The sequence below is a fragment of the Salvelinus sp. IW2-2015 genome, unplaced genomic scaffold (genome assembly GCF_002910315.2).
Source record: "Salvelinus sp. IW2-2015 unplaced genomic scaffold, ASM291031v2 Un_scaffold1396, whole genome shotgun sequence".
NCBI lineage: Eukaryota > Metazoa > Chordata > Actinopteri > Salmoniformes > Salmonidae > Salvelinus > Salvelinus sp. IW2-2015.
This window is the reverse complement of record NW_019942881.1, coordinates 44,909-72,171: the sequence shown is the minus strand read 5'-3', so window position 1 is coordinate 72,171 and position 27,263 is coordinate 44,909. Positions and strand designations below refer to the sequence as shown.

Here is a 27,263-nt window from a genome sequence, read left to right as displayed (position 1 = left end):
TAAAAAACTGACCCCTCTGACGCTGTATCTTAAATTGTGATGTGTCACGGCGCAACTCATTCTGTGCCATACAGCCTCTTTCCACCAGGACCGGCAACTCGCAGATCAAAAACAAGAAATTATCAATGGTGAGTGAAGTTAATTACTCGTCAATAGTTAATTCAATCAATTGTTCATTTTTCGCACCATCATGACTGAAAAACCGTGACAGCCGCAATTAACTTGTGAAGTAATTTTGCGCCACCTTAACACGATTCAAATTCGACATAAACCTTTAAATAGGTATGTAATGAGACATGAACTCTTTATATAGTGTTTTATTTACATTTGAGAGGTTATAAGATGGACAAATCGGGTGAAAAAGGCTGTTTCCCCACATGTTAACCCACTGTTCTTAGGCCGTCATTGAAAATACGAATTTGTTCTTAACTGACTTGTGTTGATAAAACGTTTACTGGAGACAGGAGACCAAGTGGAGACATAGGACGAGGTGGATAATTTTATAATAAGGCCGTTTTATTAAAGTGTAAAGATATCAGGCAAAAACGTGCACGGCCCCTTTCTGTCAGATTCTTATGAAATCGTCGGAGAAGAGAGCGCTAAACATATTGGACAGCTTATATATGCATTGAATGAAGTAGGTTGATCTGGTGTTCTGGCCTTCTGGTTGGTCGATCTGGGTCGTGGGTATTCCTGTCGACGTTCCATTGGTTCTTCCCACAGTCCTTTGTCTTGTGCTCCAACCTTGAGTTGTGTGTGTCTATAATTGCCATGGGGGAGGGGAGTTGTGTGTGTCGGTGGTTGTCGTCTAATGAGATCAGCATATGTCCAAGAGAAAGAGGGGTTGTGTGCATATTGTGTCAACTATAGCTAATGTTGAGAAGTTGTTAAAACAAGTTACCAATATCTAATACAATTTCTTACACTTGCCTAGTTAAATAAAGGTAAAATATATAATAAATGACATATCTCTCGCTTTCCGCTTCCCCACCCGACATTTAAAAAAAGACCTGTCGGAGCTCCATTGCTATCTTCAATCATACAGAGGCGGGCAGCATGAAGGTCTCGTTATTGATTTTGCTGGAAAGGGGAGAAATTGTGCTTTACAATGGTATTCATATTACAGTTGATCTGGAAGTATTACATTTTGGGGGCGCTAAAATAAGGTCAAGTGTACGTAATATAGCGATGTACAATAGTTCGATGTTTAGTTAATGTTAACTTAGCTAGCTCCAAAGAAACAACCAATGACAACAGTCTGCTTGACACATGACATTAACAATTTTTTTTCTGATAACTAGTTCATTGCCTCCGCTGTGGAGACCAGTTTCATAATATGACCATATTTCCCAGCAACTTGCCGTAGTTTTGAAGTAATCCACGAAAAAACGCCTTATTTTAGGGAATTTCCCACCCTGCCAGCTCCTATTAGTTCCATAGATCTTTTGTACAACGTAGCAACGCCCACTTCCTACCCAATAGATAGCAGCCTGTCAGCCTGATTGTAGTCATACTAGGCTCGGAAGTCACTCGTTTTATCATTATTTCAGTATATTAATCATATTCCTATAGTTTTTTAAAATAATGGTTGTTGAAAATTCAGTTTATCCGTTCAGTTAGTGATTTTTGCAATTCGATTGTGTTCTGTGTCTTTTTTCTCTTAGCTAGCTATTAACGCGCTAACTAGTAAGGTGGCTAGCAATTAGCCAACCCTTACCAACCATGGCAGTGTTTTACTCAAGGCGCTTGCAAGAGCTGCCAAAGATAACAGTGAGGGATGTACATCGTCTGGCCAAGACAAGTAGTAAAGCACTGACCTCCAAGTTGGAAAAAGGACTCAAACTTCGTCTCCAGTTACCTTTCCAACTATGACGGTAAGTTGCCTATCAGACCAGACAAGGACGTTTATTCAAAGCTGTGACGTAGTTTAAGACATGCCTTTTACAGTAGCTAGCTAAAGTTATGATTGCTCATTATTTTTATTCTAAACAGTTTTGAACAGGGACAAAGTGACAGGAGAGGTCAGCATAAGGGTGACAGGTCCACGAGGAAAAATGAGAAACCACACAGTTTGAGTGTAGGGTGAAAAGTCAGCTGTTTGTGACACAATACATGCCGGTTACAAAGTCAGAGATGAAGCCTCGTCTTAGACTAAGAAGTTCCTGTCAATGGAGATCTGCATTAAGAAGCCTTTCTTAGTCTAGGACTAGGCTTAACCCAGGTCTATGAAACCGTTCTTAGTGTAGTAATTGTTCAGTTGTCTTCCTTGCTGTTTATGTAAGCAGTTATGTTGGATGCATTAGATTACATTTAAAGCCTCCTGTCTTACTAGCAGCCTCCAATCACAACGTGACACATAGTTCACCAAAAGGAGACCCCACCATTCCCCCCACTGCCCCTGAATGGCTACAGACTGGATAGCAACTTTCAAGGCTGCACATTTGTGTTCAGTGAAGAAGACCAGCTTCACATAGACTATTCAGGTGAAAGAATACATAGAGACCCAGTGGTGTTCTCACTAGAGGTCGACTGATTATGATTTTTCAATGCCGATACCGATTATTGGAGGACAAAAAAAGCCGATGCCGATTAATAAAAAAAATAATAATAATAATAAAAAAATATATATAAAAACATTTTTGTAATAATGACAATTGCAACAATACTGAATGAACAATGAACACTTATTTTAACTTAATATAATACATAAATACACACACACACAGCTCTGAAGTGACAATGATACTGAAGAGTCTGCTTAGGAGACAAATACTCTCAACTGTTTGAATAAAAATAGAGTTTAAGTTACCTGTGATGAATGTTGAAAACAAAAACTGTCATTTCTATATGCAGGAAATCCTATTTTAATAATGGGCATGGTAAGAATTGACGACCAAAGTGCGAGTCATAATTCCCATGACACCTAGCAAAATCTGAAAAGRGGTTCCTTCATTTATTCCATAGGATATTTTTTAGATTCACTTAAAATAAGGTCTGTGTTTCGTGTAGGCTTACATCACCGTGCCAGTTTATAACTGTGTAGATATCCATAGGACAAGGTAACTCTGATCAATATTGGCTAAATATAAGCGAAGATAAAATAATTTGTAGAGTGGATTTATGAAAATATGTTGACAAACGTTACCTTATCCTAGTGAGATTTACACGGGTATCAAAACGTCGAGGCGGTTTAAACCTGCACGAAACAGACCTTATTTGAAGTAGATCAAGACATTCTCTATGGAAGACATGAACGGTAAAATAACGAAGGAACCTCTTTCAAATTCAGCCGCAAGTTATTACAGGAATTATAACGCGTCGACTATTTCTCTCTAAACCATATACCTTTCACTAATCCGGAAACTATCACCTCGAAAACAAAACGTTTATTCCCTTCCGTATTTTATCTACTGGGTGGCATCCATGAGTCTAAATATTCCTGTTACATTGCACAACCTTCAATGTTGTCATAATTACGTAAAGTTCTGGCAAATTAGTTCGCAAAGAGCCAGGCGGCCCAAACTGTTGCATATACCCTGACTCTGCGTGCAATGAACGCAAGAGAAATGACACAATTTCACCTGGTTAATATTGCCTGCTAACCTGGATTTCTTTTAGCTAAATATACAGTTTTAAAAATGTATACTTGTGTATTGATTTTAAGAAAGGCATTGATGTTTATGGTTAAGTACACATTGGAGCAATGACAGTCATTGATTGATTGTTTTTTATAAGATAAGTTTAATGCTAGCTAGCAACTTACCTTAGCTTACTGCAWTCGCTAACAGGCAGGCTCCTCATGGAGTGCAATGTAATCAATGCAAGATTGGATCCCCCGAGCRGACAAGGTTAAAAATCTGTCGTTCTGCCTCGTTTAGGGGCAGATTTTTTAACCTTGTCAGCTCGGGGGATCCAATCTTGCATTGATTACATTGCACTCCATGATGAGCCTGCCTGTTCTTAGCTGACTTGCCAAGTTAAATAAATAAAAAATCGGCAAATCGGCGCCCAAAAATACCGATTTCCGATTGTTATGAAAACTTGAAATCGGCCATTCCGATTAATCGGTCGACCTCTAGTTCTCACTAATTAGAGAGAAGGGTGACTGGTACTACTTGTGTACATGCAAAAGTTCTTAGGCAGGAAAGACTAAATAACAAGGGACAGGCTCCTTTATCTTTCAATGAATGAAAGAGAAACCAACCAACATTTGTCTGTGCAATTAATTAATGATTCAAATTAATTCAGTTAAATGTTTCTGTTCTCTTGTCACTGTAAATAAAAAGTCTTTATACAATTTTATTTGGAGTATAACAGAGATGTTTATTACCAATAAATGGACTACAGGGTGTTAGACAAAGTGGACGGTCAAAGCAAAAAAAGGAAAGATGCATTGCAGTAGTAGCTCATTGCTCCTTGGCTCATGCCTTCACAAGAGGCTCACATGGTAGTTCTATGAGAAGTCAATCCACAACCCAGATGCAGTTGATGCTTCCCATCAGTGACATGAGGATCTCTTGGACATGGTAGTTATTCCATTGGAATAGCAAAGGTACTGCTCCCTTCTTCAGAAGTCGAAGCCCACTAGAAGGTATAATGAAATCTTAATTTCCTAACGCACCAACTAACGTTAACTAGGTACTCGTAGCTAACGTTTGCTAGCTAAAGAGACAAAAAGACAGAACACAATCAAAATTCACTAACTGAACGGATAAACAGAATTTAACGAGTGATTAAAAAAACGTTATAGAAATGATTATATTAATATACCTAGGTAATGATAAAACGAGTAACTTCGAGGTTAATATGGCTACAATCAGGCTGACAACGCGATCGGGACAGGAAGCTATGTATCGGGTAGGAAGTTGAGCGGAATTGGGCTTTGCTTCGTTGTGCAAAAAGTCAATTGAGCATCGTGGCACCAACTCGCCTTCCAAACTTTAATTTTATTTATTTTATTGCAGAAAAAACAGTATACAAACAGACAATGATAACYTATGCTAGGGGGTACAACAAATTATAGATTATACAAAGACCTTAAAAGATGCACACATTGATTGTTTTAACAGCGTTCTTATTAGAAGAATGTAGAATGGTCTTTATATACTGCTCAAATTCCTTATAGAAAACATGGAAGAGTTAAAAAAAATAAAAAATAAAAAAAATATTACTGAATTTACATTTATGAATATGACATTTTGCCTTTAGCACAGTTAGATTTGAGGTAAATTGTTTTTCTTTATCCTTTTTATAGTTATGGAAACCGAGCAGCACATTCTCCCATAAACAAAAGTGATCGAATATTCATAGTTTTATACTTGTTAATATCTTTCCATAATTTATTTGCATGTAGACAATGCCAAAATAAATGCAAAACTGTTTCTGAATGCTCAACACAAAGTACAGTTAATGTTTTTTAGTTTCTTCAAATCAAATTTTATTTGTCATGTGCCGAATACAACAGGTTTTACCTTGCAGTGAAATGCTTACTTACAAGCCCTTAACCAACAATGTACCGTAATTTCCGGACTATAAGCCGCTACTTTTTCCCACGCTTTGAACCTCGCGGCTTATACAATGACGCGGCTAATTTATGGATTTTTCCTGCTTTCACAAGATTCATGCCGCCAAAAAACTGAGCACCGTCACATAATGTGACGTAAATCGAGCGCGCTCAAACTTCCCATCATTCTGATTACGGTAGTCATTTTGTCACCCTCATCATGGCAAAGCCCCCCCTAGATGCATATTGATGGCAGCTTTCAAGTTGAAGGCGATCGATCTGGCTGTTGGAAAGGGAAATAGAGCTGCTGCACGGGAGCTTGGCCTAATGAGTCGATGACGTTGGAAACAGCAGCGTGAGGCTGACTCACGCTGCAAAAAGACAACAAAAGCTTTCAGAGGGAGAAAAGCAGATGGCCCGAACTAAGAAAATGAGATGCTTGAGAAACTGATTCCTGGGGGCACAACAAAGTATTTGCAGCCACTCGACGATCAGTGTAAATCGTGCATTTAAGGTGGCGCTCCGTGTTCAGTGGGAGGCTTGGATGACAAGTGGGGAGAAATCCTTCACTAAAACGGGCCGCATGCGAGAGCAACTTATGGTCAAGTCTGCAGTGGGTCCTGACAGCGTGGACTTGTCAAAAAATCCCCTATCATCAACGGTTTCGAAAGGCTGGACTGCTGCGTGTTGAAGAGGGCAGCATGAGCTCAGCAGGGAATTTGCCTCCGGATGAAAGTGACGAGAGGCACAATGAAAACGATCAACATCGGATGAAGCAATTCTGAGGCTATTCACTCTGACACCGAAGGAGATGACTTGTGGTTTCAGTGCACAGGAGGAGGAAGTTAGTGACCCATGACTTTTCTTGGTGTAGGCTACTGTTGTTACTGCTATTTAAAAAAAAAAAATTGTTACAAGCCGTGTTCGTTTAAAAGCCTATTTATTTTTGTTACAAGCCGTGTTTCGTTTAAAGGCTGTGTAAAGTTCATTTTGTTTCAATGTACCGGTAGGCACCGTGCGGCTTATAGACATGTGCGGCTTATTATGTACAAAATATTATTCAGTGGGTGCGACTTTATATTCAGGCTGCGCTTAATAGTCCAGAAATTAACGGTAGTTAAGAAAAAAAAAAAAAAAAAAGAAACAACAAATAATTAAAGAGCAGGCAGTAAATAACAATACGCGGGCTATACTATAGGGGATACTGGTACAGAGTTAATGTCAATGTGCGGGGGCACTGGTTGTGTTGAGGTAATATGTACATGTAGCTTAGAGTTTTAAAGTGACTATGCAATGAATAGAGTAAGCAGCAGCGGTCCAAGATTGGGGGGGAGGGGCATGTATACTGCGGCGCGTATGCACCACTCTATGTAGTGCCTTGCGATCAGAGGCCGAGCAGTTGCCATAACCAGGCAGTGATGCAACCTCTCAGATGCCTAGATGTACAGGCTGTTAAGACTTGAGTGATCTAGGACCATGCCATCCTTTTCGCAGTCTCCTCAGGGGAATAGGTTTTATCATACCTCTTCACAACTGTCCTTGGTGTCTTGGACCATGTTAGTTTGTTGGTGATGGGATCGCCAAGGAACTTGAACACTCTCAAACGCTGCCCTCCACTGACAGCCCCGTCGTGGAATGGTGGCGTCTCGGTCCTGCCTTTTCCTGTAGTCCACAATCGTTGCTTTCCTTTGTGTCCTGATCACATGAGGAGAGGTTGTGTCGCTAATCGCACCACAATTCAGTCTCTGACCTACCTATAGTGGACTCGCTCCTCATCATGTCGCAAGTGATCAGGCCTACTACTGGTTTGTCATCAGCCAAAACTTAATGATGTGTGGCAGTCGCTGCCTGGCCGTCATGGAGTGGAACATGGAGTACAGCAGGGGCGCCTGGTGTTGGAGATAGCGTGGCAGATGTGTTGTTACCTACCCTTACCACCTTCGGGGGGGCCCCGTCAGGAAGTCCAGGATCCAGTTGCAGAGGGAGGTGTTTAGTCCCAGGGTCCTTAGCTTCGTGGGCACTATGGTGTTGAATGCTGAGCTGTAGTCAATGAATAGCATTCTCACATAGGTGTTCCTTTTGTCCAGGTGGGAAAGGGTAGTGTGGAATGCAATAGAGATTGCATCATCTGTGGATCTGTTGGAGCGGTATGCAAATTGGGGTGGGTCTAGGGTTTCTGGGATAATGGTGTTGTGAGCCATGACCAGCCTTTCAAAGCATTTCATGGCTACAGACGTGAGTGCTACGGGTCGGTAGTCATTTAGGCAGGTTACCTTAGTCCCTGTCCCCAAGAACACTATGGTGGTCTGCTTGAAACATGTTGGTATTACTGACTCAGACAGGGAGAGGTTGAAAATGTCAGTGAAGACACTTGCCAGTTGGTCAGTGCGTGCTCGGAGTACACGTCCTGGTAATCCGTCTGGCTCTGCGGCCTTGTTGACCTGTTTAAAGGTCTTACTCACATCGGCTGCGGAGAGCGTGATCAAACAGTTGTCCGGAAAAAATGATGCTCTCATGCTTGTTTCAGTGTTATTTGCCTCGAAGCGAGCATAGAACTAGTTTAGCTCGGCTGGTGTCACTGGGCAGCTCTCGGCTGTGCTTCCCTTTGTAGTCTAATAGTTTGCAAGCCCTGCCACTTCCGACGAGCGTCGGAGCCGGTGTAGTACAATTCGTTCTTAGTCCTGTATTGACGCTTTGCCTGTTTGATGGTTCGTCGGAGGGCATACTGGGATATTTTATAAGCTTCCGGATTAGAGTCCCGCTCCTTGAAAGCAGCAGCTCTTGAACTAACAAATACCATCAAGGGATACGTTACAATTTACATTAACAAACACCTTATGAAACAGTTGTGTGAACCAATTTAGCTATATTTTAGACTTAAATACATAACCATTTGGTACATGTGTGTCAATTTACTTTCATATTTTTTGTACACTCACATGGCAATCATAGACTGAAATACAGAATTCTGGTGTGCGGAATAGAGAAGGGTATTGTGTGGATGGGAGGTTCTGCCTGTCACTTGTTTTTCAACAGGTAGTGGACTCGAAGAGGGAGACTGTCCTTGTTCTGCTGCCCTCTTTGTTCTGAGTGTTTGCAGTGCTAGTGTTTTTAGCTTATCTGTGTAGCTCACATTATGTGCCCAGGATGAAAGTTTTCTTGCTCTTTCTTAGCAGATAATGACAACTTGACAATAACAGTAGCTGATGTAATAAAGTTGGAGGGTGGTTGGTAATGGATGACATTAGTGGGGCGGCAGGTATCCTAGTGGTTAGAGCGTTAGGTTGCTAGATCGAATCTCCGAGCTGACAAGGTAAAAATCTGTCGTTCTGCCCCTGAACAAGGCAGTTATCCCACTGTTCCTAGGCCTTCATTGAAAATAAGAATTTGTTCTTAACCTCTCTTGGGTACGTGAGACGTTAGCGTCCCACCTCTTCAACAGCCAGTGAAACTGCTGTGCGCCAAATTCAAATACAGAAATACTCATTATAAAAATTCAGAAAACAAAACATATTTTACATAGGTTTAAAGATTAACTTCTTGTGAATCCAACCACGGTGTCAGATTTAAAAAATGCTTTACGGCGAAAGCATACCTTACGATTATTTGAGAACATAGCCCAGCAGACAAATCATTTCAAACAGTAACCAGCCAAGTAGAAGGTACACAAGTCAGAAATAGAGATAAAATTAATCCCTTACCTTTGATGATCTTCATATGGTTGCACTCAGCAGACATTCATTTACTCAATAAATGTTCCTTTTGTTCGATAAAGTCTCTTTATATCCAAAAACCTCTGTTTTGTTCGCATTTTCTTCAGTAATCCACAGGCTCAAACGCATACAAAAAAATCCAGATTCTATCTATAAAGTTCATAGAAACATGCCAAACGATGTTCATATTCAATCCTCAGGTTGTTTTTAGCCTAAATAATCGATCATATTTCAACCGGATATTAACGTCGTCAATATAAAAGGTAAACAAGAAAGGCACTCTCTCGGTCGTGCACATGAAAAAGCTCTGTGACACTTTAGGGTCCACTCATTCAGACTGCTCTTACTTCCTCATTTTTCAGAATACAAGCCTGAAACAATTTCTAAAGACTGTTGACATCTAGTGGAAGGCATAGGAACTGCAATTTGAGTCCTAAGTCAATGGATACTGTAATGGTATTGAATAGAAAACTACAAAACAAACAAACAAAAAAACTACTTCCCAAATGGATTTTTTTCAGGTTTTCGCCTGCCAAATCAGTTCTGTTATACTCACAGACACTATTTTAACAGTTTTGGAAACTGTCTTTGAACATATTTATGATAACAACAGCCTAAAGATGGATTCTATACTTAGTTTGACAAGTTTATTCGACCTGTAATATAACTTTTTGAAGTTTTTGTCCGACGTTCGCCTGGACCTGCACGAGCGTTTGGATATGTGTACTAAACGCGCTAACAAAAGTAGCTACTTGGACATAAATGATGGACATTACCGAACAAAACGAACATTTGTTGTGGGAGTCCTGGGAGTGCATTCCGACGAAGATCAGGAAAGGTAAGTGAAGATTTATAATGCTTTTTATGAGTTTTGTTGACTGCACAATTTGGCGGGTAACTGTATGGCTTACTTTTGTGGCTGAACGCTGTTCTCAGATTATTGAATATTGTGCTTTTGCCGTAAAGATTTTTGAAATCTGACAGCGGTTGCATTAAGAACAAGTGTATCTTTAATTCTATGTAAAACATGTATCTTTCATCAAAGTTTATGATGAGTATTTCTGTTATTTGACGTGGCTCTGCAATTTCTCCGGATATTTTGGAGGCATTTCTGAACATGGCGCCAATGTAAACTTAGATTTTTGGATATAAATATGAACTTAATCGAACAAAACATATGTATTGTGTAACATGAAGTTCTATGAGTGTCATCTGATGAAGATCATCAAAGGTTAGTGATTAATTTTATCTCTATTTCTGCGTTTTGTGACTCCTGTCTTTGGCTGGGAAAATAGCTGTTTTTCTGTGATTTTGCGGTGACCTAACATAATCATTTGTGGTGCTTTCGCTGAAAAGCCTCTTAGAAATCAGACGCTTTGGTGGGATTAACAACAAGATTACCTTTAAAATGGTATAAGATACATGTATGTTTGAGGAATTTTAATTATGAGATTTCTGTTTGAATTTGGCGCCCTGCACTTTGGAATTGTGATACAGTGAAATAATCTGTCTGTAAACATTTGTTGGAAACATTACTTGTGTCATGCACATAGTAGATGACCTAATCGACTTGCCAAAACTATATAGTTTGTTAACTTCTTATGGCTGCAATCCCGTTAACGGGATGATATGACAACAGCCAGTGACAGTGCAGGGCGCCAAATTCAAACAGAAATCTCATAATTAAAATTCCTCAAACATACATGTATCTTATACCAATTTAAAGGTAAACTTGTTAATCCCACCAAAGTGTCCGATTTTGAAATAGGCTTTTCAGCGAAAGCACCACAAACGATTAAGTCACCGCAAAATCACAGACAAACAGTCATTTTTCCAGCCAATGACAGGAGTCACAAAAAGCTGAAATAGAGATAAAATTAATCACGAACCTTTGATGATCTTCATCAGATGACACTCATAGGACTTCATATTACACAATACATATATGTCTTGTTCGATTAAGTTCATATTTATATCCAAAAACCTCCGTTTACATTGGCGCCATGTTCAGAAATGCCTCCAAAATATCCAGAGAAATTGCAGAGCCACGTCAAATAACAGAAATACTCATCATAGACTTTGATGAAAGATACATGTTTTACATAGAATTAAAGATACACTTGTTCTTAATGCAACCGCTGTGTCATATTTCAAAAAGCTTTACGGCAAAACACAATATTCAATAATCTGAAAACAGCGTTCAGCCACACAAGCAAGCCATACAGTTACCCGCCAAATTGTGCAGTCAACAAAACTCATAAAAAGCATTTTAAATCTTCACTTACATTTGCTGATCTTCGTCGGAATGCACTCCCAGGACTCCCACTTCCACAAATGTTCGTTTTGTTCGGTAATGTCCATAATTTATGTCCAAATAGCTTTTTTTGTTAGCGTGTTTGGTTCCAACGTCAGGAAGCGCGTTCACTAAAAGCTGACGAAATGTCCAAAAGTTCCGTAACAGTCAGTAGAAACATGTCAAACGATGTATTGAATCAATCTTTAGAATGTTTTTAACATAAATCTTGAATAACGTTCCAACCGGAGAATTACATTTGACTTCAGATGAGCGATGGAACAGAGCTCCCTCATGTGAACGCGTATGGTCAGAGCATGGTCAGGTCATGGCAGACCTGACTAATTCCCCTCTCATTCGGCCCCCCTTCACAGTAGAGGCATCAGACAAGGTTCTACAGACTGTTGACGTCAAGTGGAAGCCGTAGGAAGTGCAAACTCATCCATATCTCGCTGTGAATTCAATAGGATCTTGGTTGAAAATCGACCAGCCTCAGAATTCCCACTTCCTGTTTGGATTTTTTCTCAGGTTTATGCCTGCCATATGAGTTCTGTTATACTCACAGACATCATTCAAACAGTTTTGGAAACTTCAGAGTGTTTTCTATCCAATATGAATAATAATATGCATATATTAGCAACTGGGACTGAGGAGCAGGCAGTTTACTATGGGCACCTCTGTGCACCTTTCATCCAAGCTACTCAATACTGCCCCTGCAGCCATAAGTAGTTAACAAGAAATTTGTGGAGTGGTTGTAACACTTAGATTGGAGTCATTAAAACTTGTTTATGTAAACTTCTGACTTCAACTGTAGTTATCTGAGATTTTTATATTCACCTTAACGGATGTTGACCCCAGCTAGGAGCGAAAGAGCACCAAGCTTTCCCGGGTCTCGCCTTCCTTTCGTCCTTCTTCCAGTCCAAGTCATTCACCCAGATGTCGAAGCACTTGGTCCCCTTGATTCTTCTCAGGTGGCTCTCCTTCTCATGCGCCCTGTCCATGTTCAGTCTCAACTTGATTGATAATAGAAATAAATGAAATTATATTTCATATATAAGCAATGTATTTGTAATATCTTTTGGAAGGCCAGAAAATAAATTAACAGCTGACAATCATTTTTACCTGGTCAAAAACCTCCACATCCTTCTCAGTCCTTGCCTGAAGGTGGTCTTCGAAGGCGTTCTGATCTGGTTTGACAACTTCCACCACATTAGGTGGAGTATCAGTGACCTCAAAGTCCGTTATACAAAAACAGCAAAAGAAAAACACTAAGTCAATCAAAGTGTATACTACAGTATATGCAATGTTATTGTATGCAATTGCATTGTTTACGTCAGTTAACTGCTGCGGCTCCCCTCCATATAGCAGGCGATGGCGTGAATTAGCTATTTCAAATCAAACTTGCGCCGAATACAACACGTGTAGACCTTACCGTGAAATGCTTACTTACAAGCCCTTAAGCAACAGTGCAGTTCAAGAAGAGTTTAAGAATATTTACCAAGTAACACAATAACATAACAATAATGAGGCTATATACAGGGGGTACCGGTACAGAGTCAGTGTGTGGGGGGGTACAGGTTAGTTGAGGTAATTTGTACATGTAGCTAGGGGTGAAGTGACTATGCATAGATAATAAACAGCGAGTAGCAGCATTGTAAAAAACAAATGGATGGGGGTCAATGTAGCAGCAGCGTATCTAGTCTACTAATAATTGCATAACGGTGCAAGTTAGACGTCATCTTTTTTTTATTGAACCTTTTAACTAGGCAAGTCAGTTAAGAACAAGTTCTTATTTACATTGATGGCCAAACCCTAACTATATATGTTTCATTGTTGTTGGTCCTGTCAATGTTGAGTGATCACACATGCCTCAACACACAGGTTACTTTCCTGCTTGCAAATGTGTGCTTAATAAAATGGGGATGTTTCATAGTATTTCTGGTTCTTAACTCACCACCAATAAATTTATCACAGATATCTACAGAACCACGACTGCAATATAGGCCTACACTCCGATTTAAAAAGGTGCTATCAACAAACTAACAGGATTCTTCCGCTGTCCCCATAGGATAACCATTTTTGGTTCCAGGGAGAACCCCTTCTGTGTCTAGGTAGAACCCTTTTGGGCTCCATTCCACAGAGGGTTCTACATTGAACCAAAAATACTTCTACCTGGAACCAAAAAGTTTTCACCTTTGGTGACAGCTAAAGAACCCTGTTCTTGTTCTGAGGCCCTTTCTCAAAGAGTGTACTCAACAAGTTCAGCCTGTTAGGTTTACACCATTTGATTCTGTACTCAAACATCTGCCTGGTATTCAAGTGTTCCAAGAACCTCCACCAGGGGTGACTGTAGTAAATGGGAATAAAGGAGACATGAGGCACCCCACACTTATTTTTGATCCCAAGGGGTCTTTATTTTCATACTGTATGCTCTCACGCTCATCACTATCTCCTTTGCCATCTTCTCAAGTCTTTACTTGGAACTCCATCCATACACACACACTATAGCATCTTGCTTACATTTCTCACATTTTAGGCATTCAGCTGAGGCCTTGGATGGATCATGTTACACTGAGACACGGGTAAATGTACACAGACACGGGTAAATGTACAGTCATTTCTAGTGTGCTGGCAAAGTAGTTCAACAGGAGAAGAGGATGTGGTTACTTGTGGAGGGAGAACATTGCGGGGGGTGGGTTGAGTACCTGCAGTGAAGCTGATTGGTTTCTCTGGCTCATCACATCTAGACTGAAATAAACATATTTAGAAATGAGTTTGACATTGCCATAGTTCAACAGCTGAAAAGCCATCATTAACATACTCCTAGAGATAGCAATATATTCAGTATACACTGAATGAAGTAGCCTACCCCTCCCAATTTACAATTGTATTAATCAATGAAATAAATGATACACATTCAATTACATTATTATTGTAGACTATGGACTACTCCTGTATCTACCTTGTATAATAACGTAATCATTGAATGAAATAGCGTACCCATCCACATTTACAATTGAATTGATCAATTAGATAAATAATACCAGCACACAGTTACATTGTTGTAGAATAGGCTACTACTGTAACCACACTATATTAAGATACCGTTGTGATATTGTCAGGCATGATTTTAGGTCTTTGATCGAAGTTGCATGTTGTACCTCGTTTCCTTTTTTTCAGTGAAAAAGTAGTTTTCATTTACAGTTTATTTAATCCATTAAAATAAATAATACTAGCACATCAAATGACGTTATTGTACACTAGCCTACTCCGCTATCGACACAGTAAATAATATTGCCTACGTGCTTTTTGACAATACGTTATCAACAAAGAATCATTATTTTCAAATAAACCACATTTGCCTTAACACAGTAGACCTAAATATTTCGTAATGATCACAACTTAAATATAGCCTACTTACTCTTCAATTGGATCAAGGACATTGTGGTAATTATTTTCCATTGTCTCTAGTAAGGAAACTATCTGGGGCAGACACTTGTAAAAAAAACAACTAATGTCTGTGTTGCCGCCTAGCTCTCAAATACCGTGCCAGTCTCTCACTCTATGAACGGCCACTGCTATCCAGATTCCTTGGGACGTCCTTACCCTAATCTAACACTAAACTTAACCAATTTAAATGTATACTTGATAGACGTATGGACATCCCAAGGATCCCGAAAATCACCTATAAACTCCTCTGAAGGCCGTGGACAAAACTCTTGTTGGTTGTCTGATGTGGAACTGGTAACAACAGTCTGTGATTGGCTAACAACATTTAGATCTGTATACAGCGAGATAAAATATCATACCATCCCATGAGGTGTTGAGGGAAAGACTATCTATAGATTGGGCATCATCTTTTCTAGGCCATTAGCGATAACAGGAAATACACAAGCCGTAGGCCACACTATAGTTCAAGGTAGCTACGTTGGAATGTCTGCTTGCACGGGGAAAATTGTAAGTTCCTAACATTAATGGTTAAGATTTAATGAATATAAACCATGCACATTATGATTTTCATTAACAAGCGATGCAGGCGTCACGCAAACGTCAGTAAGGCGTTGGTATCATGTCAGGTGGTACGGTTACCTAGGCTTATATGTCCCTTATCTCACCCCATATAATGATTTTTAAATGGACCAACCTTGGCCAGAAATTCATCACTCGTTCATTACGCGATGATTGGTGTTTTCAGCTACCGGTAGCTTGTAGGTGCTTTATATGCACGCTTTATATGTGCTACAGTCAATTGTGAGTGCATGTCTACTTATATTAAATATATAATTATTAATATATGCCTACTGTATGATAGCTAGCAAATTAATTAGCTAACTAACATTAGCCTCCCTAGCTGGGACTTCTGAAGGAAAATGTTTTATTTCTACAATTTCCAAAAGATAACCAAACGAAAACATTTAACTTTTTACGTAGTAGGAACATTTAACTTATTTGCATTTTGTTTTTACTTACACTTGTATGTTGAATTCTCCATTGTTGTTTTTATGTTTTCGCTTACTTTTTTTTAGCTGATGTACAATCGTCGCTAATTGAATTATGGAGTGTTTCAGGCCCCGGAGTGAACTTAATTGTACACTCGCAAAGCAGTGTAACTTCCTTTGCTTGGCTAATCGTTCTGGCGCCGACAGATGGCCGGCTCGCTTCTCGTTCCTAGGAAACTATGCAGTATTTTTTTAATGTGTTATTCTTACATTGTTACCCCAGGAAATCTTAGGTTTTATTACATACAGTCGGGAGGAACTATTGGATATAAGAGCAATGTCAACTCACCAACATTACGACCAGGATTACGACTTTCCCGAAGCGGATCCTCTGTTTGGTCCACCACCCAGGACAATGGATCGGATCCCAGCCGGCGACCCAAAACAACGGCGCCGCAGAAGGGGCAGACGGAGCGGTCTTCTGGTCAGGCTCCGTAGACGGGCACATCGCTCACCGCTCCCGAGCTTACTACTCGCCAATGTCCAGTCTCTTGACAACAAGGTAGACYAAATCCGAGCAAGGGTTGCCTTCCAGAGAGACATCAGAGATTGTAACGTTCTTTGTTTCACAGAAACATGGCTCACTCGGGATACGTCATCAGTCGGTACAGCCACCTGGCTTCTTAACGCACCGCGCCGACAGAAACAAACATCTCTCTGGTAAGAAGGGCGGGGGTGTATGCCTTATGATTAACGAGACGTGGTGTGATCATAACTTACAGGAACTCAAGTCCTTTTCTTCACCTACTGTGTCCTATTCCCGAAAGACATGAAGACATGAATTCACCTAGAATTCCTTACAATCAGATGCCGACCGCATTATCTACCAAGAGAATTCTCTTCGATCATAATCACAGTAGTGTGTATCCCCCCCAAGCAGACACATCGACGGCCCTGAAAGAACTTCATTTGACTCTATGTAAACTGGAAACCACATATCCTGAGGCTGCATTTATTGTAGCTGAGGATTTTAACAAGGCTAATCTGAAAACAAGGCTCCCTAAATTTTATCCGCATATCGAATGCGCAACCCAGGCTGGCAAAACCCTGGATCATTGTTATTCTAACTTCCGCGACGCATATAAAGCCCTTCACCGCCCTCCTTTCGGACAATCTGACAATGAAACTAAAACAGGAAGCGCCCGTGCTCAGGTCTGTTCAACACTGGTCCGACCAATCGGATTCCACGCTTCAAGAATGCTTCGATCACGTGGACTGGGATATGTTCCTCATAGCGCCGGACAATAACATTGATGAATACGCTGATTCGGTGAGCGAGTTTATTAGCAAGTGCATCGGTGAAGTTGAACCCACAGGGTCTATTAAAACATTCCCCAACCAGAAACCGTGGATTGATGGCAGCATTCTCGCAAAACTGAAAGCGCGAACCACTGCTTTTAATCAGGGCAAGGTGACCGGAAACATGACCGAATACAAACAGTGTAGCTATTCCCTCCAAGGCAATCAAACAAGGTAAACGTCAGTATAGAGACAAAGTAGAGTCGCAATTCAACGGCTCAGACATGAGAGGTATGTGGCAGGGTCTACAGTCAATCACGGACTACAAAAGGAAAACCAGCCCCGTCGCGAACCACAATGTCTTGCTCCCAGACAAATTAAACTTCTTTGCTCGCTTTGAGGACAATACAGTGCTACTGACACGGCCCGCTACCAAAACCTGCGGGCTCTCCTTCACTGCAGCCAACGTGAGTAAAACATTTAAACGTGTTAACCCTCGCAAGGCTGCCGGCCCAGACGGCATCCCCAGCCGCGTCCTCAGAGCATGCGCAGACCAGCTGGCTGTGTTTACGGACATATTCAATCAATCCCTATCCCAGTCTGTTGTCCCCACATGCTTCAAGATGGCCACCATTGTTCCTGTTCCCAAGATAGTCATTTAGTTCAGTTACCTTAGCTATCGCCCCGTAGCACTCACTTCTGTCATCATGAAGTGCTTTGAGAGACTAGTCAAGGACCATATCACCTCCACCCTACCTGACAACCTAGACCCACTCCAATTTGCTTACCGCCCCAATAGGTCCACAGACGACGCAATCACACTGCACACTGCCCTAACCCACCTGGACAAGAGGAATACTTATGTAAGAATGCTGTTCATCGACTACAGCTCAGCATTTAACACCATAGTACCCTCCAAACTCGTCATTAAGCTCGAGACCCTGGGTCTCGACCCAGCCCTGTGCAACTGGGTCCTGGACTTCCTGACGGGCCGCCCCCAGGTGGTGAGAGTAGGTAACAACATCTCCACCCCGCTGATCCTCAACACTGGGGCCCCACAAGGGTGCGTTCTGAGCCCTCTCCTGTACTCCCTGTTCACCCATAACTGTGTGGCCATGCACGCCTCCAACTCAATCATCACGTTTGCAGACGACACTACAGTGGTAGGCTAGATTACCAACAACGATGAGACGGCCTACAAGGAGGAGGTGAGGGCCCTCAGAGTGTGGTGTCAGGAAAATAACCTCCAACTCAACGTCAACAAAACAAAGGAGATGATTGTGGACTTCAGGAAACAGCAGAGGGAGCACCCCCCTATCCACATCGACGGGACAGTAGTGGAGAAGGTGGAAAGTTTTAAGTTCCTCGGCGTACACATCACGGACAAACTGAATTGGTCCACCCACACAGACAGCGTTGTGAAGAAGGCGCAGCAGCGCCTCTTCAACCTCAGGAGGCTGAAGAAATTCGGCTTGTCACTAAAAGCACTCACAAACTTTTACAGATGCACAATCGAGAGCATCCTGTCGGGCTGTATCCCCGCCTTGTACGGCAACTGCTCCGCCCACAACCGTAAGGCTCTTCAGAGGGTAGTGAGGTCTGCGCAACGCATCACCGGGGGCAAACTACCTGCCCTCCAGGACACCTACACCACCCGATGTCACAGGAAGGCCATAAAGATCATCAAGGACAACAACCACCTGAGCCACCGCCTGTTACCTTCTGGATGATAGCGGGGTTGAGGTCAGTACAGTTGCATCAAAGCGGGGACCGAGAGAAGCTGTTTTTCAGCCTATCTCAAGGCCATCAGACTGTTAAACAGCCATCACTAACATTGAGTGGCTGCTGCCAACATACTGACTCCTCTCTAGCCAGTTTAATCATGAAAAAATGTATCACTAGCCATTTTAAACAATGCCACTTTTTATATAATGTTTACATACCCTACATTACTCATCTCATATGTATATACTGTACTCTATACCATCTGCATCTTGCTAACCATGTGTATGTGACAAATAAAATTTGATTTGGACCACCCTCGCTTCGGGGATTACCCCAAGGGCATAAGCCGAGGGTGTGTCTTTTAAGTGTTTGGACCGCAAGCAACATGTGGCCAGAATAATATGCACCTCTTCCTGTTTATAGCGTTCTTTATGGGGAAATCAGAGTATCGCCAGAAAACCAACCAGTGGCCGGAATTATATTACATCTGGGTTAGTTTAGAAACCTTATTGACAATGCATGGGAAACTGTTGAGTGAAATAATCCCCCGTGCGAGAGCATGAAGTAATGCAAGAGGTGTGGATTTGATTCCCACGGGACCAGTATGAATAAAAAGTATGAAACTGTATGCACAGATAAGGGCGTCTGTTAAATGACTAAAGTGTAATGTAGCATCTTAGCTAAGCCTAACAGTAACCCAAACCTCATTCTCTTCACCTGCTACATCAATTTATCCTAACCTTTTGTATTAGTAGGCTTCCTGCCATCCAGGACCTCTATACTAGGTGGTGTCGGAGGAAGGCCCAAAAAATGGTCGAAGACTCCAGCCACCCTAGTCATAGACTGTTCTCTCTGCTACCGCACGGCAAGCGGTACCGGAGCGCCAAGTCTCCTGAACAGCTAATGAAATGGCTACCCGGACTATTTACATTGTCCCCCTCACCCACATTTTTACACTGCTGCTACTCTGTTTAATATCCATGCATAGTCACTTCAGCTCTACCTACATGTACATATTACCTCGACTAACAGGTGCCCCCGCACATTGACTCTGTACCCCCTGTATGTAGCCTCGCTATACTTTTTTTGTTGCACATTAATTATTGCTTGTTTTATAAAACATTAAATACTTAACCAACAATGCGGTTTTAAGAAACAAAGAGTGTTAAGGTCTTGTAAGTAAGCGTTTCACAGTAAGGTCTACACCTGTTGTATTCAGCGCGTGTGACAAATACAATTTGATTTAGGTCTCCTAACCTGCTATGTTACTTCTAACCTGCGATTGTAAAAAAAAAAAAAAAAACATCAGTCCCAACAAACCATCAGTATCACCACACCTGCACTGATTACCAATTGCACGCACTAATTGCTAATTGTCATTTGGTGGCGTTTCACTCTAGCAGTCTGACTCAGGTGCACATGATTTTAACTAATCAAGGAGAACAGTTGAACCTATGAAGTTGGTTGCCAAACACCAAATAAGCCAAGAAGGCTGTGTTTACACAGGCAACCCAATAATTTTTTTTACTAATTGGTATTTTGAGCAATTACATCAGGTCTTTTTGTATCAGATATTTTTCAGAGCTGATCTGATTGGTCAAAAGACCAAGTGAAAAAAATATCAGAATTGGGCAGTCCTAGCAGCAGCATTTGGGAGTCCACCAAGGTGACTATTTATTTTCAGTTGTTGTTTGAGGTATAGTAATGGGCCTCACTTACACCATATCTGACTAAATAATGCCATAGAGAAAGAGGTAGGTGAAGGGGAGTTAACTTGGTTCATTGGAAATGGTAGATATTAATATTGTGTGGTAGATTCTGCAAATGGAAAAGGTTAATGGGAAGAAGATTAAAAGTCATGTCCCTGGTACTTATGCTAGATTGAGGGGAGTCATCACTGGGGTCCCGATATCTATGTTCACAGATGATGTTGAAGATAATGTGAAGGAAGGCAGAGTGATTGAGGCCAAAAGGTTGATCAGTAGGGTCAAAGCAGTGAAAGGTTATCAGTGATGCTGAGGTTTGAGAAAGTCTTGTTGGGGAAAGTACAGATAGGGTACCTTAATTTCAATATTAGAGAATTTGTCTCATGCACTGCTGTGTTTTAAATGCCAGAGAATGGGACATGTATCTGTTCAATGTAAAGGAAAGAAAAGATGTGTGGAGGGGCTCATGATTACAGTGAATGTGGAAGCAATGTGAAGGTTAAGTGCAGTAATTGTGGGAGAGAACACTGTGCAACATTTGGTGGATGTCAGGTACAGAGAGGCTCAGAGATGAAGGATCAGTCAAGATGTATCATTTGCAGAGGCCGTAGAACAGATTGTTAGAACTACAGTGTCGCCCATTGGAGCTTAAATGGATGCACCTGTAGTAAGTGGACCTACTGTCAGACTGATGGATCTGAAATGGATGCACCTGTAGTAAGTGGACCTACTGTCAGACTGATGGATCTGACATGGATGCACCTGTAGTAAGTGGACCTACTGTCAGACTGATGGATCTGACATGGATGCACCTGTAGTAAGTGCACCTACTTTCATGGCTGGTGCTTCTGATGGTCCTGGCAGGGTTTTGAGGCCTGTTCAGAAATCTTGTGCTCATGAATGTGTGGTGTCAAAGGCCACTTTGATAATGAATAAAGTTGATTTTATTGGTAAGACTATAAATATGACTCTGGTTGTGCAAAGCAGAAATGCCAGGTTGAAGGTTGTTGAGGAGACATCAAAAGAGATATTGGGGTAACGGATGCTACTGTTGAAATTTTGGTTGATATGCTGAACAAGGGTGGAGTGTTTCAGTATGATATAGATCAAGTTTAATGGGGTTGGGAAGGGTTTTTGTGGTAGAAGTTGAGGATTTATTTGGTTTAGAGTTCTTTTTATTTTCATGGTAGTTCAGAATTGGGCATATCATGATTGATCGTACATTCCAACACAGTAGGTGGACTTTAAATGTTGGTTTGTGGACCGCTATGATATCAGAGGTGGAGTAATACCACAGAACAATGACAGATATTTCACCGGAGGTATAAATGTGGATCATCCGCTTGGTGTTTCCACCCACTACCAAATATATGAGAGAAGGTGGAACGCGATGGATTTTGGCTGACATTCTGCACATTTTCTCATCAATGAAATATTTATCTCAATACAATTTCTGTTCTCAAAACTAGAATATGTTATGAACAGAGTGGACAAAGTTTTGTAGAGTTTACCCTTTTGTAAAAGTTGTTAAAAAATTGCTTTGTTTAGGAGTGCAAAGGCGTATTGCGTTATTGCACATGTGCATTTCAGAGCAGTCTTTCCCTAACGGAAATAAGCAGATAGGAGTTAGGTGCTTGGCTCTGCCCACCCCCTTTCTTGTTCTGCCCACCCCCTTTCTTGTTCTGCCCACCCCCTTTCTTGTTCTGCCCACCCCCTTTCTTGTTCTGCCCACCCCCTTTCTTGTTCTGCCTACTGACTCGTTTGTTCCCATTTTAAACAGCAGGCTGTGGTTTATCTTGGTTTAGTTGTAGTACAGCTTTGGTAATCCTTTTCCCTTTTGTATCAGTGTAATGGGTTGATATTGTAGTCCAGTTGGGGGCGGTAATGCAACATATTGGATGCCAATGCTGTTAAACTCCGAAGCTTTCATAAATGTATTTGTCCAGTAGATCAGTTACAGCTCTGACTCACTGTAGGCAACCACAGAGTTATTGACTGTACTCTGGACTTGATCATAATAAACATTTTGAAACCGAATGTGATCTTACAAGAAGTGGTCTTATTTTGATTTGTCTGCTTTTTTGTAATTTATTATAGCCTACCAAGAGTCTCCATTGAACAACGCCTAAAACGGCAAGGTAAAATGTCCATATTTGATTTATTCTGTTATAATGCTGTATTCTATGTTTTAGCGTTGTACCAGCAGTGTCCTTCTGATATAGCCTAAGTGAGAATGCTGGCAGATCTTTTGTCACTAACAACAACATTAACTGAATCTCTATCACACTTTTAGCTATTTGAATCCAAGGAAATGGTAGCTTGTGAGTATAGTTCATTGTTTGGTGTAAGTTTTGGCAATGTAACTGCTTTGTCGAAGAAAAATATTGCATTAGTTAACCATAATGATGACACATGTATGCTTGTTCCTCTATTTAGTATCTGTGATTGCCATGGCAGTTGGAACTGGTAAAGTATCCTTTAATCAATTCTTCTAAGAATGAACAGTTGCAGATACGACTGTAAAAACAGCTAGCTGGAGTCATCTGTGCGATTGGCTGTACATGCCCTCACCCATTAGTGACTTACTGCTTCTTTGGTCTGACCCCACCACATAATGCTGACTCTACTTTGGTCTGACCCCACTACAGGCGGTCCGGCAAGAACCATGAAGATATGTTCATGTCCAGAGTTTTACCACCACCCATAGTATTAACACACACACTCTTCAGTTATTTAGGAACAGACTTGTTCTAAAATGAAATAAACATGTATAGATATGACAGTATTAATATATATTTGTACGTAGATATAAACTCAGCAAAAAAATAAACGTCCCTTTTTCAGGACCCTGTCTTTCAAAGATAATTCGTAAAAATCCAATTAACTTCACAGATCTTCATTGTAAAGGGTTTCAACACTGTTACCCATGCTTGTTCAAAGAACCATAAACAATTAATGAACATGCACCTGTGGAACGGTCGTTAAGATGCTAACAGCTTACAGACGGTAGGCAATTAAGGTCGCAGTTATGAAAACCTGGGACACTAAAGAAGCCTTTCTACTGACTCTGAAAACACCAAAAGAAAGATGCCCAGGGTCCCTGCTTATCTGTGTGACCAGGCCTTATGCATGGGAACTTGCAGGTGCCTTGGTGGAAGAGTGGGGTAACATCTCACAGCAAGAACTGTCAAGTCTGGTGCAGTCCATGAGGGGGAGATGCACTGCAGTACTTAATGCAGCTGGTGGCCACACCAGATACTGACTGTTACTTTTGATTTTGACCCACCTTTTGTTCAGGGACACATTATTCTGTTTCTGTTAGTCACATGTCTGTGAAACTTGCTCAGTTTGTCTCAGTTGACTCTTATGTTCATACAAATATTTACACATGTTATGTTTGCTGAAAATAAACACAGTTTACAGTGAGAGGATGTTTCTTTTTTTTGCTGAGTTTATATATATATATCTCTCAGGAACAAAGGATATTCACATAGCAGCATATACAAATCAACAAACATATGTGTATATGAACATCTCTCTAGATAGGGCCATAAATCTAGCCTGCCAGAGTAAGTTTCTCTTTCTCAGGTCTGGTGGAGATCTGATCTGTCTGGTGCAGCAGAGTCAAGTCTTACTCCTCAGAGGACCGACTATGAGTCTTCTAGAACTTCACACTACTGTTAGTTAAGCCATGGGAACTATGAAAGTGCAGCGGTAGTGTGGACTATACAAATACTCCATTGTCAAAACAAATGTTTGTTAAAATTTAAACAGTGTGGGAAGACCATTCTGCACTGTAATTTTGCTCTCTTGCACATGACAGTAGTGCCATATCTCCTTATGGGAGGTGTGACCCAGAACTGTGTTTTTGTCTGCTTGTTAAAAGGTTTGTTTGGACCTGACAGGTACGGCGGCAGTGCTCATGGCCCCTGTTGCTTTGGGAGCGATGGGGTTCGGTGCTGGTGGGGTTGCAGCTGGATCAACCGCAGCAGGCATGATGTCTTCTGCAGCCGTGGCCAATGGAGGTGGGGTAGCAGCAGGGAGTCTTGTTGCTGCTCTACAGTCAGCAGGTAGACAAGAAATTGTATTTTTCAATGTAATGTAAATAGTTGCAAACTGAATTTATCAGGACTGTCTTGTGGTCATGATTTTAACTAGTGGTTCGGACATAAATAGGACTTATCTGGTTCCTCTAGGAGCTGCAGGACTCACCAGTGTGGCCACAGCGGTTGTGGGAAGTGTAGGCGCGGCAGCCGGTGGAGCGGTGGGATGGGTGTCCTCTAAGTTCAGGGGGTGACCTCAACATTCAGCCGTATTGACGCTGGGGTCTCATCCTCGCTATGATTACATTGATAATAAAATTGATTATACTGAAAATGTCTTTGTCCCATACTGTATGTGCTGAGCTTTAGGATAGAGAAGTTGACTATAGTGTTGAGGCTACTGAATGTTTCCATTGATTTCTGACTGATAAAGAGGATGTGTTGAGGTTGATTAGTGAATGTGAAAAGATCAGTGAGAATTGCAATGCCTTGCTGAAGTAAATATATTTTAAATTTCTCAAGGAGGTTGTAGTTATTGGTCAATTCAATTTCTGTATGAAATGACATTTGTGATTGCAGATTTATAAGCTATAAAAAATAATGGTAGGCCAACTAATGTGGATGGGGGCCCATTCCTAAGTGGTGCAGTGGTCTAAGGCACTGCATCTCAGTGCAAGAGGCGCCACAGGTCCTGGTTCGAATCCAGGCTGTATCACATCTGGCCATGATTGGGAGTCCCATAGGGCGGCGCACAATTGGCCCAGCGTTATCTGGGGTAGGCTGTCATTGTAAATAAGAATTTGTTCTTAACTGACTTGCCTCGTTAAATAAATCAGTTCATTGTCTTGAATTGACGTTTCTTTGAGATCACTGATTTGGGCATTTACATGTAAAATAACATATTCACTTCCAGTCTTTTTAATAGAAAATGCTTGATCTTTGACAGTGGCTAGGTAAACCAACCCAAAGTGTGGAATGTACTATGTCTGCAAATATGCCTACATTTTGTGAATTGTGGCACAGCTGGCAAGTGTCTTCACTGACATTTTCAACCTCTCCCTTTCCCAGTCTGTAATACCTACATGTTTTGAGCAAACCACCATAGTCCCCGTGCCCAAGAATGCCAAGGTAATCTGTTTAAATGACTACCGCCCCGTAGCACTCATCTGTAGCCATGAAATGTTTTGAAAGGGTGGTCATGGCTCACATCAACACCATCATCCCAAAGACCCTGGACCCACTCCAATTCACATACTGCCGCCACAGATGACACAATTGGTGTCCTTTTCCAACTGGACAAAAGGAACACCTATGTGAGAATGCTGTTCATTGACTACAGCTCAGGGTTAAACACCATAGTGCCATCCAAGCATCACTAAAAGCTAAGGAGCCTGGGACTGAACACCTCCCTATGCAACTGGATCCTGGACTGCCTGATGGGCTACCCCTAGGTGGTGAGGGTAAGCAACAACACATCACCCACGCTGACCCTCAACATGGGGTCCAGTCGGGGGTGCATGCTCAGTCCCCTCCTGTACTGACAATGCCTCTTAACCCTCAGGAGGCTAAAAAGATTTGTCATGCGCCCTCAGATCCTCAAAGTTCTACAGCTACACCATTGAGAGCATCTTGACTGGGTGCATCACCCAGTCAAGATGGCAAGTGTTCAATTTGAGCCAGATCCTGTTGGAACTTCATAGCAAACAGTGAAAAAAAGTGTCATGCTATGTACAAATTTGAATAAAAGAGTTAATTCAAATTGACTCCTCTAATTCTCCTGGCTGCCCCCTAAAATTCTTAAATTCGAAGAATTGATTTGTGTTGGGCCAGTTTATGGTTTGCGCAAAATTGTAGCCTACTTTATATATACCGACATGTGGACATTGCTGTGGTGTGAGAGAAGCGTGCCTGTATCTCTCAAAGGACTAAAGAGATGCACTTTCTCCCTCTCTCTGCTCTGATAGACATCAGCCTGCAACTCTCATCTCTTCATTTATTTCCTTATGGAATCATAGCAGAGGGAAGGGTGTTGGATGTGACACAGCACCCCTGGTAAATTTAAATACATTTACTAATGTTATAGAAATACTGCTGTCTGTTCAGAAAGAAATGAAATCATTCAGAATACTACACCAGGAGTAGGTCTACAATTTTGCCACAGAAGATAAATAGCTTTTACATTTTTTTTTTTTAACTAGCCTAGCTGTGGAATGTGTGTAGCCAAATTTGTATTTATTTATTTTATTTCACCATTATTTAACCAGGTAGGCTAGTTGAGAACAAGTTCTCATTTGCAACTGCGACCTGGCCAAGATAAAGCATAGCAATTCGACACATACAACACAGAGTTACACATGGAATAAACAAAACATACAGTCAATAATACAGTAGAAAAATAAGTCTATATACAATGTGAGCAAATGAGGTGAGATAAGGGAGGTAAAGGCAAAGAAAAAGGCCATGGTGGCGAGGTAAATACAATATAGCAAGTAAAACACTGGAATGGTAGATTTGCAGTGGAAGAATGTGCAAAGTAGAAATA

General features: G+C 41.2%; 1 protein-coding gene across 4 annotated transcripts; it reads left to right on the top strand.

The window, feature by feature from the left end:
• Positions 1-40: 40 nt before the first annotated feature.
• Positions 41-25,571, top strand: LOC112070695 (interferon alpha-inducible protein 27-like protein 2A). Of its 4 annotated transcripts, none has more exons than XM_070439076.1 (8): positions 50-128; positions 1,665-1,874; positions 2,336-2,483; positions 22,776-22,816; positions 22,972-22,999; positions 23,115-23,144; positions 24,584-24,748; positions 24,875-25,571. In XM_070439076.1, the coding sequence occupies exons 5-8, from the start codon at positions 22,990-22,992 to the stop codon at positions 24,973-24,975; spliced, it is 306 nt and encodes a 101-aa protein (XP_070295177.1). In that variant the 5' UTR covers positions 50-128; positions 1,665-1,874; positions 2,336-2,483; positions 22,776-22,816; positions 22,972-22,989; the 3' UTR covers positions 24,976-25,571. The 4 variants fall into 4 exon arrangements, with proteins under 4 accessions (XP_070295176.1, XP_070295177.1, XP_070295178.1 ...); XM_070439077.1 differs by having other exon boundaries at positions 2,333-2,483; XM_070439078.1 differs by lacking the exon at positions 2,336-2,483.
• Positions 25,572-27,263: the final 1,692 nt, after the last annotated feature.